General features: G+C 42.2%; 1 protein-coding gene across 1 annotated transcript in view; it reads left to right on the forward strand.

Moving 5' to 3' along the window:
* nmbr (neuromedin B receptor) overlaps positions 1 to 8759 on the forward strand; it is a 30023-nt gene extending 21264 nt beyond the window's left edge. The window contains exons 4-5 of the mRNA XM_069723206.1: positions 3795 to 4033; positions 6996 to 8759. Of these exons, the coding sequence (XP_069579307.1) occupies positions 3795 to 4033; positions 6996 to 7158 (402 nt within the window). The 3' untranslated portion in view covers positions 7159 to 8759. The remainder of the gene's footprint in view (positions 1 to 3794; positions 4034 to 6995) is intronic.
* The last annotated feature ends 5359 nt before the right edge of the window (positions 8760 to 14118 follow it).

The raw sequence follows: 14118 nt of genomic DNA on the forward strand, positions 1-14118 counted from the left end.
ACACTCTCATTTAGTTGTCTTCTTCTTCTGAGGAAAATAAAGAGAAACTGGTCAATTTTCTAAATAAAACACAAGAAGTGCGTTCTCCTCCCGCTAACAGACACTCGATGTGAAATGTTCCGGGATAATTAGAAGTATTCATGTTTTTTAAGGACTAAATCACAGCAGGCTGTATTAACTTTAGTAAGGAATGACAACTGTAGACACAAAACGTATCCGTGATAGAAGCAAGAATCAAAGAAACACGACCAAATCAGGAAGTCAGATAAAAGATGGAGAAAGAGGACGGAAACAAAATGACGACGTGACGGATCGAGTTCGCTGGAAAACGCTGGTGGAAGCTCGGATCAAGCATATTTGCATTTTGGTGCAGTTTAGTTTTTTTTCTTTTCTCCACAGTTGCATGGAGTTGTTGTTTTCATGGCTTTGAAACTAAAGATTTTTGAAAGAAAACTTCAAGGTTCCTTCAAGGTAAAGCCTCCGAATCGGCTTTGAACCGGCGAGTCAGGACGCTCCCGCGTAACATGAAAGAAATGTGAAGATTTACCAGCTGGACGGGTTAAAAAACATCAACAGTTATTAGCAGAAAGAGTCTCACTTTTTCTGTTTGAAGCCAAGAAGTCTGCAGAAGAAGCCGCGGCTCTTCAGCGTCCGGTTGAAGCTCTTTAATCAATAAACGCTCAAATCAACACTTCAAAGCAGAAACTGCAGTTTTACGGCCGACAGAGTTCCTGAAATCAACACAAACAGAAGAGAAGAAAGAACAGAACAGAAGCGGATGAACAAGATGATGAGCGACGGCTGAAGCACAGTTTCATAATGCGACCAGCTTAAAGAAAACTTTACTCCGAGGTAAGAACCAATGTCAGAGCGACAGGTCTGGAGAGACGACGTATTCTTTTAGAGTTCACCAGCCTGCAGAGATCGATCGAGGTCGGACGACCCGTCCAGGACTCAGAAACCAACAAGAGTCGAGATCCAAACTCAATCTGAGACCAATCGGACGTCTTCCCGATGGATGAGAGTCTAAAGTTGGAGGAAGTCCGAATGCAAACTTGTTTAAGTTCGATACGAGTTCCTCTCGTTAACGTGACCGCTGGTACCACGGACCTGAAACTGGAACACACAAACATCAGATTTTGGGCAACAGAACATTTTCAACACGTCCGCCCACAGCAGAGAAGTGTTCCTGAGCCCCTGCACTGATTTCCGTGACAAAATCAGGGCTGCGTTGTTGTTCTTTTGCATCAAACTCTGGAAATCATCAATGGAGACCTTTGAAATGTTTCAGAAAGTCTCCGGTGATGAAACTTTTCTCCTCAGAGAAGTTACAGCTGGTTTAGTTTTCTCGTCCAACAATGAATGGTTTTCCATCACTTTCCAACCGTGTGATAAATGCAGACTGATGTTCGATGGGAGCTTTATTTTTTTTCCCCACAAGTGCATGATGGGAGACTTCATCATCTGCAAACCCGACGGGCTTCCAGGTGCACAAATGAAGGCGCTGCTCTCTCTGGATTTTGGCATTTTTCAGCATTTGGAGCGTAATGGAAATATGACAAGTTGATGGCTCGCTGCATTGCACTCACCTCAGGTGTCGATCTCCAGCGCGCCTCTAATGGAAGCTGGCAGCTCGCAGCCCCCCGGAGGTTCCTGAACGCCTCCTCTCCGGCGACAGAGGCAGCGGTCAGCAGCTCGCCTCCCAAACACCGACTATTACATTTCTTGAGGAACACACACACACACGGCAATACATATATGCAAAGAAATTACAAGTAATAAAGTATATTAGGACCTCTAAAAAATGTGCACACACAAATTCATGCACACAAATTCCCATAATCCACTCTGCCAGATGAGTTGTGGCCCGGAGCTGCAGGTGCCTAAGAGGATCTTGGGGAAAATGCCCGACCGTTGGCTGCGAATCAAAGCAAACACAAATCAGCAGCAGGCAGGAGAGATGATCCGGCTCTGTAATCAGCACTTTGCTGTTGGTTAACTTTTTATTTATTTATTTTTTGAGTGTGTCACGTCTTTAAGAGGCGAGTCAGACGAGGTGATGCGCCGCCGGATGCCGTCAAGACTTAAAGATGACGAGGCTGGAAAAGCACATCTGCTCTTCACTCTGCAGAAAGTATTTAATTAAAGCAGCACTCATTGTGAAAAAATGTAATCTTCCTGTGCAATTTTTTTTTCTTACCAAACTCCTGTAATCCTCTTTTTGTGTGCAGATGAGTTTTTCGCTGCATCAGTTGAGAGATTTTTCTAAATGATTAAAACTCGACTGTTTTTTTGTTTTTGTTGCCTGAAATTAGCAAAGATCAAACGAGGAAAACGTGACTGAAGCTCGGACGGAAACCAAACCCGTCTCAACGAGAGAGGAAATAATTACGATAAACTCGACGTGACTCCGTCTCGACTTAAACTTCCCGTCGACTGCTGCGAAGTTTCACTGAAATATTAAACCGATTCTTGCGAGAGGACGGATGAAAAAACCAGCGGAGGGAGAATCGTATCCTTGGACTCGGAGCTCCGTGTGAACGCCACTGATTTTCTATTTCTCTCCGTGGGTTTGAGGTGAGAAAGTCGAATCGGCTCCTCGGAGGTTTAGTTGGCTGCTAAAAAAAACTAAAACCTCAACGGATTTTAAAAGCAAAAGCAGAAGGACGGCGTCTGTGCGCCGCTTCCTGTCAGATCTGAACGCATCAGAAAGTCAGAAGGCTGGAAATGTTTGTCGCTGAAACACTGCCGGTGCTTTCTGGTGTTGTTTGTGCTGCTTCGTGCAGAAGTGAGTGGCGTGTTGAAAGTGCAGTTGACTGACGCCGCTGACCTTTTTCATGCGTCTCGGACGATCTGCGAGCGTCCACCTGACGAGGTCAAACTCCTCGTACGATGTGCGTCCACTCGCTGCATCCGCTCGTCAAACATGATCTCCGTCAGTTTCGTCAGATGACATCTGGAGGACGCTTTTAGCATGTCGGGGTCCCGCCGGGCGTCCAAGCATCAATCCTGTCTCACCCGATAACGTGTTTCCACCAGAATAAGTGTAAAACAGCTGCTGTTAGCTGCATTTACTGCTCGTTTCTATTAGTTCTGCTCCGGAGACATTCGCACTAACTGCCTGCTGCTGAAATCTGAAATGTGTTCACAATGTCAATCAAAGAAAATAGTTAATATCTTGGATTAGCATTTGTTGGTGTTAAATAAAAAGTGCATTTGTTCAAAAAAAATTTGCCGTGCCAAATCACAACCCAACTTAACACAGTAAAGTCCTTCTAACAGAACTTTAAAACATTATAGAGAAGGAACCCAACAATACAACAACGACTGGAAGGAAAAAAACCTCCATTTTAACAGGAAGAAACCTCGAACAGCAGCCGGTTGGTGTGAGGGGAGAGTAAAGAGAGAAAAGAGAAGCGTAGAGATCCGAGACAATGAAATCTGTTTCATATCCAAGTAAAATTGATATTGTAACTGAAATAACCCCAACTGAACTGATAACTGAACTGATATCGGATCAGGAATCAAATCGGGAAACCAGTTGTAAAACCAAGCCCTAGTACTCTCTACTTGTTTTCCCTCATAACTAGTGGTTGTTGTTTTTTCTGTGATTGTGGATGCCTTTTAAAAAATAGCCGATAGATTAATTGGTCAAAGAGTCGTACAGTTTCCGACTGATTGGTTTGTACTGAGCTACGTCCTCTCAGCTCTGGATGAGTTCCATCTGATGATTGACGTTTTTATGGCCGGTCAGATGTAGTTTTAAAAAACTCGGTCGTTTCCATCTCTTCCAGATGGAGACCAGGAAGCGTCTGGCCAAGATCGTGCTGGTGTTCGTGGGCCTGTTTGCGCTGTGCTGGTTCCCGAACCACGTGCTCTACATGTACCGCTCCTTCCACTACCACCAGATGGACCTGTCGCTGGCCCACCTCGTCATCACGCTGCTGGCCCGAGTCCTCAGCTTCTCCTCCTCCTGCGTCAACCCCTTCGCCCTCTACCTGCTCAGCGAGAGTTTCCGGAGGCATTTCAACAGGTCAGATTCGTCCCGCGTGTCTTCGTGTTTGGAAAGTCATTTTACCGATAACAGTTTTCACTCATAACCCAATTTCAACTCTCCCCTCAGGGAACGGTGGCCAACGAATGACAGCGTTGGCAGCACAGCTCATTTTTCAACATATGAAGATGTACAAATGTTTTGTAAAGGAAAAAAAAAGACCACGTTTCCCATTGTTTTTTGTAATAATTGCTGTTTAACGTTTTGAAAAATAATTTGGTTGCAGCCCGGCAGCACCGACTGTCGCTCAGTTTTCTTCTCCTTGATTACAGTCTGGTGACTCGGCTCGTACCAGTGTTTGCAGCCACTCTGAAGGGCGGACCAATCAGAGATCAGTGTCGGAGGTTTGACCGCATTTGTCCGGCCCTCCTTCACTGTGATTGGTCAGCTGGTGACAGCGACGAGTGCAGTGCTGATATTTCTGAACTCTCATTGACCAGAATAAATGCTGAGCGCCTCGTCACGCTGCTGCCGTTCATTAAGGCCATTTTAAAAATGTGTCGTACTCAAGAAAAAACGCTTTGGTGGATGTAAGGGCTGCAGACGAGGGTAACCAGACCCTCGTTTGCAGCTCTACTTAGTTCAGGGGTCTGTCTGCCGGTCCTCCATAGAAGTCATTCGAAACTATAATGACTTATGAGTCATATGAGAGTTTTGATGAGTTTTTCATTGACAGTAATTGTTATTTTTTACAAGTTAGCTTCAAGGTTTCAATGCGGCTATTCGTCATCAATGATGGACTGTCGTGGATTTAATTCCGGATTCTTTAAATAAAGAACAAATGTAAATAATTCAAATGTTTATATATTTGTCTGAGCGACGTGCCTCCACTCTGCAGCGCGACTGCTCAGTATTGGCGGTCTGCTTCTGATGTTTCGTGTGTAGAAACTGTGTTAAATTGCAATTGCAGACAAATCAAAACTTTCCGGAGGGCTGAACATTTGAGGAACTCGGCGCATTCACAAATAGATTCAGGAAATGGAAAAAGTGATTCATCCTCCACTCTGAATGGGTGCGATAAAGAAGTAATCAAGGGCCTCGTCATTTTCCAAATGTGGTTCTGAGTGCTCCGTCTTCCACTAAACATCCTGTAACGTATCATTATTCTGCCTCGGCGGGATGGAAACCTGCTGCACAACTCTTCAGCTCAGAGGAACCCGGGGACGGCTTTGACTTTTCATTTGGGTCAGATCTGCAGACGAAATCCTGACAGCAAAGAATATGGACGACACTTTTTTTTTTTTTTTTTTTAAACAACAAAAAAAAGAGCCTTTGGGAAGCAATTATAGCAATTCACCTGTTTTGTATCTGTTCTTTGAAACTCAAATGGAAGAAGCAGCTGAGCGGTGTTTCTGGTCCGAGTGTGAGGGTTTACATAAAAGTACAGAAATGTTTCTGACCTCCCGCCCCCAGAGAGCTAATCAACTCTCAGCCTTGTTTCTGGGGATTATGGCGCACACACACACACACACACACACACACACACACACACACACACACACACACACACACACACACAGAGAAAGGTTTTCGGTGTCTTTTAAAGAATCACATCTTTTGTAGTCGATGTCGACGCAAACTTTCCTTCAAGGCTGCATTTAATGGTGATTTTTGCGTTTTCAGTTACTCGACTAATTGTTGCATGTTTAAAATGTCCGAAAATATATTTTTTAAATGGCTTCTTTGTCCAACTAACAGTCCAAAACCAAGAGATATTTTATTTGACTTTCATCACGGGTGAAGAAAACTGGAACACATTCTCAGCTGGAAGAGATGACTTCAATTATCATTTAATTTTCTAAATCACTGGGAGACGTTTGTCAATACAACAAAAAAAGCACCAAGCAAGAAGTTAAATGTAACGAAGGCAAATTTTTAACTGCTCAACAATACGGTAAAAAAAAAAGTTGTATATGAAGGCACCTGGACTTCTCTCAGTTTTTTGAAGACGTTTTATTTCAAACACTTTCTTTTCTCTGCTTGGGTTCGTCGTCTTTTCCGTTCTGAAACTTTGCTCGAGCTACTGGAGTTAATTGTCTTCTCTATCTCAGAGTTATTCAGAACTTTGCAGAGACAAAGGTCCAAAAGAGCCTACTGAGGATAAAACAAGGAAATGGAAAAAGAAACTTATTAAAATAGAAACCAATCAATCTAAGAAATAGAAACTGGAATGGGAACGTAAAGTGTGTGAACCACACAGCCAGAATCTGACCACGGTATCGTACGGTCCCTCCAGGATGTCATGGAGCTTCTTAAAAATTGCGACGTAATTTGTGGAGTTTGACGTGAGGTTTTTTTGAGGGTTTTTTTGTGTAAAATTGCGAGAATTAAAAAAATTGAAGGTCGAGAATTTTCTTTTTTCTTTTCTTTTAAGCACTACCTGACAAATAAATACATATGTAATCACGTCCTTTGATAATAATCATGCTGCACATCACAGACATATTTTAGTTCTAATCTTTTTTTGTATTTATTTGTCAAACTTAGAGAACCATGAGGCTCAAAGTTACAAACAAAAAAGCTCCTATAAGCTGCGTATGTTTCCAGAACAGACAGACTGTGACTGTAATATAGAAACAACGATGACATCAGCTGAGTTTTATTTGGTGACGAAAAGAGTTGCGGAACATTTATGATTGGAAAGTTATTTTTGTTAATAAAGTGAGTTTTGTTCGAGAAGACTTACTTTATGTCATTAATACTTTCAGCACAAATTCTGCTGACAACTTTGTTTGTGGCAAATTTTTAGGTAATTTAAAAATATTGCAGTTTCCTTAAAATTTGCAGAGTTTGCTTGAATTAGAGTTAATTATTGCGTTCGCAAGATGGCGATTTCCTGCAGGGACCGAATGTAACTCAAATTAATTCAATGAATAAAGTCGTTCTCCGGTTCGGTCTTCCTCATGTCTCCCGTTTGTTCTTTCTTCCTCTTCTTCCTCAGTCAGCTGCGATGTGGTCGAGGTCCCCGCCCCGAACGCCAGGCCAGTTACCTGCACAGCACCTCCCACATCCGCCTCACCTCCATCAAGAAGGCGACGCCCACCGCCGCCTTCATGGCCCCGGCGGCCAACGGCAACCCCAGCAGACAGGAAGTGGCCCTGTGAGGCCGCCGGAGAGTTTCAGCTCCACGTCGGCCTGAACGTTCCCGGTCCACGGAGTGAACTGAGCGTAATCAATTGGTCGGGATCGAACCGTGTCGTCTTTGTCCTCAACCAAACAAAAAGTGCCTCTTGGAAAACACAAGCTCGGACGTCAGAGGGAACTGAAAAGGCTTCACTTTTCTGCAGATTTATTGAAAGGAACCGTGCGGCCGAGATGACCGGCCATCCCGTCGGCGGCGCTGTTACTTCTCGCATGTCCGCTGTGAGCGCTTGTTTCTCCGTGTTGCGCCGCGGGAACGTTCAACATCCACCGACCCCCAAAAAAACGTCATTTTCTTGTGTTTGGTGGCTGATTTCACTGAGCGCGGAGATTCCGCCTCTTTCTGTCTGCTGCTTTGTGATGAGGAGGGTCAGAACATCCCCAGAGTTGGCCTGTTATCCAAGAACATCTGGGAGGATGCTCGGGGCCGCCGGAGGCTCCAACCCTCCGGTTACGGGACGGCGTCGCTCCTTCTCGCCGAACTTCTGCTACGACTGCTTCGGAGATTAACGGAAGTCGGTCGTAGCGGCGAAACAAGACCCGAAGCCTTCGTAAACCAAAATCTCACTCTTGCTGCAAGTGTTTGGTTCTGTGACCGGCTGCATCCACCAGGCACCGCTTTGCTCCACACGTAATTGTGAAAGTTGCCGCTGAAGCTTCTGTTCACGTGCTTTGCTGTGTTTCGTGGACTTGTAGCAGTCTTTGGATTCATGACAGGAACGTGCGAGTCCTTGAAAAACGGGTGCAAGCATGAGTCCGAGTGTTCGCCTCCGTCAGGGTCGAGCCTCGGCACAACATTTGGTTTAATACGTTTTCAGAATTTCCTCATCACCCCTCGTATTTTTGTTGCGGGACACTTACTCCTCTGTGTCGGCAGACTACTGGCCGGATATAGACGGATATTAAACAGTTTTCTGCATATTTTAAGTGTAACAATAGCTTTATTTGTCAAAAAAGTAACAGTCACTCTGTCACTTAAAGCCATGGCTGACAGGAAACTTCGAAAAACAACCAAAAGCTTCGCATATTTTAGTTTGTGGGACAAAAAAAACTTTTATTTTTAGTTTACAAAACTCTAATCTGAGGATTTGAACAACAATCTGTGATGATCACGAGGTAACGCTCGTTTGTAGAAACAATCCTGCTTCGAACATTTACTTTCAGCCGAAGCACCACATGTTGTGATAACCTGAAATCTCTCCGTGGCACAAACATCTGAGAACTACCAACATGTCTCCTTCAGAAAATAATCCGCTGTAGTTCGAGGAGGTTCCTGGTGTTCCTTCGTACGATTATCGCTGCTGCTTATGTGTTCCAGCATGAGCTGCCCGGCGACGGAGCGAGTGCAGATCGACGTGCCGTATTTTCCAAAAAGACGATGATGCTGTGACGTACTTTTGATGTCGTTTTTGTCTTTTTCTTCTTTAAAATGTTGGATGTTTTCTTTTTGATGTGACACGCATGCTTCACTTTTCTGTGTTCGAAAAAATTGTGCTTGAATCTCATAAAAACACTCAGAAAATAAACGTTCCCACTCGGGCACACGCTCGCACCAACTCTCAAGACTGCAGCAGTTTTTTCATAATTTGATAGAATTTCTTTTTAATTTTTTTTTATTGAAGGTTGAGACTCATTTCGGGGCAGACTAACTGCTGGTTGTCAACTCGGGCTCTTAGCTCTTCAATTAGACAATCAAATGTAAGTCGGGTTAAATTATAGCGAGTTCTGTGGGTGTCAGAGTGTCTGAATGCACCTGCTGCTGCCTGTCAACGTGCCCGTCTAAAGGAACGGTGGGTGGATACACAGCTGTTGGTTCGTCCCAACATCTGGCCTGTTATTAGTGGAAAGTTGAATAAGGAAGACTCATGAAAAGTGAAGTTCGGTGATTCACTCAGACACTTTGACACATTCAGCCTGTGAGCGACTTCGTGGCCACTGATGGTTTCACACTCAGGACAACAAGTTTTTTTTATTTGTGAGGTGTCATCAGGAGGTTCAGAGAGGAAGTATACCTGTCACATTGTCTCTTGATCAACATCAGCATCACTTCCACACATTATCATGATCACGTCTCAGTTGTTTACAGTTTGGTGAGTTTTGGTGCACAACATTTGGTCGTCGATACTTGTTGGTTAAAGGCTGCTACTAAAGACTCAATGCCACCACAACAATTTGGTCTGGAGCAGGAAGTGACCATATTTGGATGAGCTAGGGGAGGAGCCAGCGGTGGATCTGACCGATCTGATTGGAAACCCGCCAATACTACGTCCCGCCCGCCGATAGCTGTAACCTGACTGCACCACAGACCTGTCAATCAAACAGACACGCCCCCAAAAACAGGTCTTTTTGAATCTTATCTTCCTGCCGTCCTGTGTGCCGTTTTTCTTTCTCAAAATTTAATGCTGTCAAATGTCTGTTTTTGTTCTGATTCGGAGTCCAAAACTCAACGAGATTCAGGTTATTATGATGGAAGATGAGGAGATGCAGATTTTCAAATCTGAGATGCAGAGATGATTAATGACTAATTCAAACAACTAATACATTTTCAACCAATCAATTAATTGAGTGACTGCAGAAGCTCCATTTCATGTTTTGGCTCATGATTTTTCAACGATGAGTGTTAGAAGATATTGTTGGTGGATTTATTAGTTCACTTTAATCATGTTTGGCACAAAATTCAATGGAATCTTAGATATTTGTTTTGCCAACAACTTTCTGAAGTACACTTTTGAATATTAAAATTTTGTCCTGCCTTTGGTTCTGCAACAGTCAGGAAAAATTAAATCCTTATAAGTTCTGTTTCTACAACCTGAACAGGATATTTTGGATGGAGTGCTGCATGATATTAAAACGGGACAGGCAGTTCCCACAATTTAATTATATAAGCGTAAAATTAGCTGAAAACTTATTATGCTTATGATGACTGTATCCAATCCCACCAATCTGTCGAACCGCGGCCGTGACAAACATTGTTTTGTTTATCACTTTTAACGAGATTAAAATGTTTCCCATATTTTCCTTTTTTCTTTTTGTCTCGCTCACTCTTCGCCCTTTTGTCGTCTCATCTCCGGGCTCCAACTCAAGATACGGCTTGAATATGATTGAATGCATATTTGTGTATAATCCTCCGAGGACAGAGGTAGTAATGAGGCATAGTGCAGGAAACATATTACCACTGCGCTCCATTTGCGGCCCTGCAGTTTAATAACTGAAGAAGATGTGGGTGAGGAAACGTTCCTCTTCCTCATTAACTACCGTCCGTGTACCTTCGAGCCAGAAACTCCCAGCTCTTCGTCCTGCCGGGGTTATTGGATATCTTGGAGGTAATGAGCACTCATACTGGAGGTGAGAACATATTACGTCTGAAGGACGGACTGTTTGATTGACATCTGATTGGTTAAAGGCTGCTCCGATAGTTTCCAAATTAACCCAAGATCAGGATGCAGCGATTGATTGTTTACGAATCTGCCAAAAAATACTCACGAAAGCACCAAATACGGATTCATCCGCCACTGAAAATAGTCCTCAATAAATGTGAAAAAACTAAAAAGGAGCTGGAAATTGACAATGATATACTTAACTCTCCCACACATCAGGCTAGTTAAAAGGTTGGCTTCTACTAATGCTAACTAAAAGTAGCTTTGCTAATGATAACATTCATTCACCTGAGGGTCTAACCTTTGTTTACCTCAGATGTTGAAGTTAACGATGCAATTTGTTTTATTTTATAAGCATGAAGTCGTGTCCATTCCCATTTGCCCTATTAGTTACTGCATTATATTTTTTAATACAAACTGAACACTTCCTGTTTCAGTTTCAGATTAAAAACCCTTAGTAGACAGAAACAAGGACACGAGGCCAACATACAGTAACACATTAAAGACTTTAATTAGCAGGGATCAAAGGATTAGAGGTTCGGTTTCCTCTCAGGAAAAAAGAAACGCAGCTCAAAACGAAACAGTGACCTGTGTGAACGTTTGATAGGTTTGAATGTCGCTGACAAACTTTAATGAGGAAGAAACTACTTGGAAAAGTTTATTTGCACAATGAATAAATATAAATCAGACACCAGGAACTCTCAAAGTCATGTGACATGAATGAAGCTGCATTGTGTTGAATTATTTATTGTATTTTAAGATGTTTTATTATGTGAGCTTTGGTGTATTAAAGGAATCTAACTTTAGATTTTTTTTTTCCCACATTGTAACGTGCCCTGAGTCAAGTACAATCACAGGTTTCTAGTTTTCTATCGCTATAAAAAGATTTTATTTTTTTATTTGAAGCCAAAACAAACAACAAAAAACATCACGACTAATTTAATGTAAACAATGTCATTCATAATGATTTAAGATTTATCACTTGACTATACAGAATTTTTTAGCTCTACAAAGTGGTTCGTCATTTTTGTACTCGTAAATTGTTAGCCTCTGTGGCTTCTCAACGCCCTCCAAGCTTCCGTTGCTTAGAAACGGCGTTTTTTTTCAACTTGAACCCAAAGCATAAGGTGCACACGAGTTTCATTTGAGCGCTGCATGAGATGCATCTGTAGAAATCTGGACAGAAAAAAAACAACCAAAAAACACATGAAATGTAATTTTTCGCACAATTGGTTTTAAATATGATTCCATCAGTTTCAGAAATCCTGCGGATACAATCTGGATCAGACAGGAAACAGATTTGAGCTGACAGTCTGAGCAAGGCTGAAGTAAATGGACTCTCCCAGTATGAGTGGCAAGAGTTGTAATCAATGTAAAAGTGCTCACAGCCAATTCAGCGCCTCTATTTCAACACAAATCACAAACTGGCACTTTATTTCGGATATATCTGCATCGCTCTTTATATCTGAGGTCTTTAAAAGTGCTGATCATGAGGGGTTTAATATAAAGTAGCGCTGTTTGACCTCCATGATGAATGCATCTGAGACAGTTTAAAGAGGCCGTATTGATCAAAAACAGGCCATGACGGGTTTGAAAGTAAAAAGCTCCAACTCAAAGCGTGCCAACTCTCCACTCTCTCCTGTATCACGCTGCAGATCAATAACATTGATTAGTGCCCTGTAGATGTTTATGATGCAACATGTTTACTCATGTTGTTTATTAGCACCGTTAGCTATGACTGAACGTTTTTCAAGCAGCACACTGTGTTTACTGTGTTTTACCACCAGGTTGAATTTAAGGAAAACTTCAAAAAACAAAATGCATACGAATGTTTCTCGTGACGGATTTATCAGAGAAGCTGTTTTTGAAGCCTCATTGAGTTTTAGATTTTCTTCTATTGTCCTGGTTTGATTCTGGTTCAATCAAACCAAAATCACAGATTTTATCTGTGTATTTAATTACGAATGTCCTGGTAACGGAGACAAACGACCAATAACTCCCATTATGCTTTCTGACCAATCAGTTCGCTCGGAAAAATGTCCCCACCAATCGTAGAAGATCCTGTAGAGTCCTTTGTGGCTTTCCCCTGTGATTTTTATATATATGACATATGGAGTCTATTATGTTTTATACTGACATCATCCGACAGCAGAGACTGATTGACAGTAAATCAAAATTCTGCTGTGAACTGTTTTCATATTTAGGCTATTTCTTATTTGTCCGTTTGACAAAAACATTGTTAGATAATGTAAAACATTACAACAAGTATAATTATAATAACCACATCTGCTTTTCTTTGAGCTGTAGGCATGTATTTAGATAAAAACTCCATCTAAAACATAAAAGAGAAAATGTCAGAAAAATGCACTTTGATTATCTCCTTTCAGAAACTATGAGTGCTGAACTTCATGATTAATGATGAGGCAGCAGGTTATTTTAAAAGAACAGTATTTGAAATTGTCAAATAAACGTACTGGAGTGAAAACTGTATTTTCCCTTTGACCTGTAGAACCAAGGACACATTAAACTTGATGTTGTCAGATGAGCAGTTTATTGTATTTATTCAGACAGAATGAAATGAATATTTATGTGCAGACTGCTAGAGTTTTTGATGGCATCAACAAAATCTGGTTTTGTAGACGAATGAAAGAGGAGATAGAAAGTATTATGCATAGATGGAAAAAAAAAAAAAAGACTGAAAAAGCGTGAGCGGTGCAGCAGGAAGGTCGGAGCAGAGTTTCTGGATTGGTCCGTCTCCTGCCAGCCTCACCGTGTCCTGCTCGGCTCTGATAGCAGTCGGCCAGAGGAGGAAGAGCAGGCGAACAATCGGGATGATGAGGAAGAGGCGGGCATCACACAGTGAATGTTCTTTATTAAAATAACGAGTCAATAAATAAAAAAATGTATTCACAGTTTCAGGTGGATGTGTGGCTGTGACATGCTGCTCCAGGCCGGTTATGGATATTGTGGCTAAAAAAACCCCAACCGTGAAGTCATTTCTAATAATTCGGGGACCCTGTAAATTCTCTATTCAGCAACCTGAATAAAAACCACACTCTCAACCTTTTAGCCAAACCGTCCGTTTAATTCTGAGCCGCTCAGGTGTGGCGGCGAGATAGTTGCTCTCCGCCGGTGATATTTTCCTCAGCTGCAGCTCGACCAGCTGTCCCGGCGTGGACGTGCTTGTGAGTGACTGATAAAGCGTGACAATGGCGTTATGTGAATCAGAAGCACATTCCAGTCCATTCAATTTCTCTTCTTTTATTTCGTTTTTTTTCTCATTCCTTGACAGGTGCAGCCGGAGATAAAGTCCACCGAGTGTTGTCGTGTGTCATTTTTCCTCTTTTAAAGATAAATCCAACAAGTCACTTGATTTATCAAGTCAGCAGAGTATTTCAATCTTTCAACATAAAAAAAGGTGACGGTCATATTTTGACATTATCTGAATCTGAATCAGAGTTGGACGTACTGTGCAAATGTTTGCTCCTCTGCTTGGACACTTATGGCTGCAAACATTTGAGAATAAAATGAACAAACAAAAGAAAA

This window comes from Brachyistius frenatus, unplaced genomic scaffold (assembly GCF_029030835.1).
Source record: "Brachyistius frenatus isolate BFR_SWC_R1_liver_20210118 unplaced genomic scaffold, ASM2903083v1 Contig_320, whole genome shotgun sequence".
NCBI classification, from domain to species: Eukaryota; Metazoa; Chordata; class Actinopteri; family Embiotocidae; genus Brachyistius; species Brachyistius frenatus.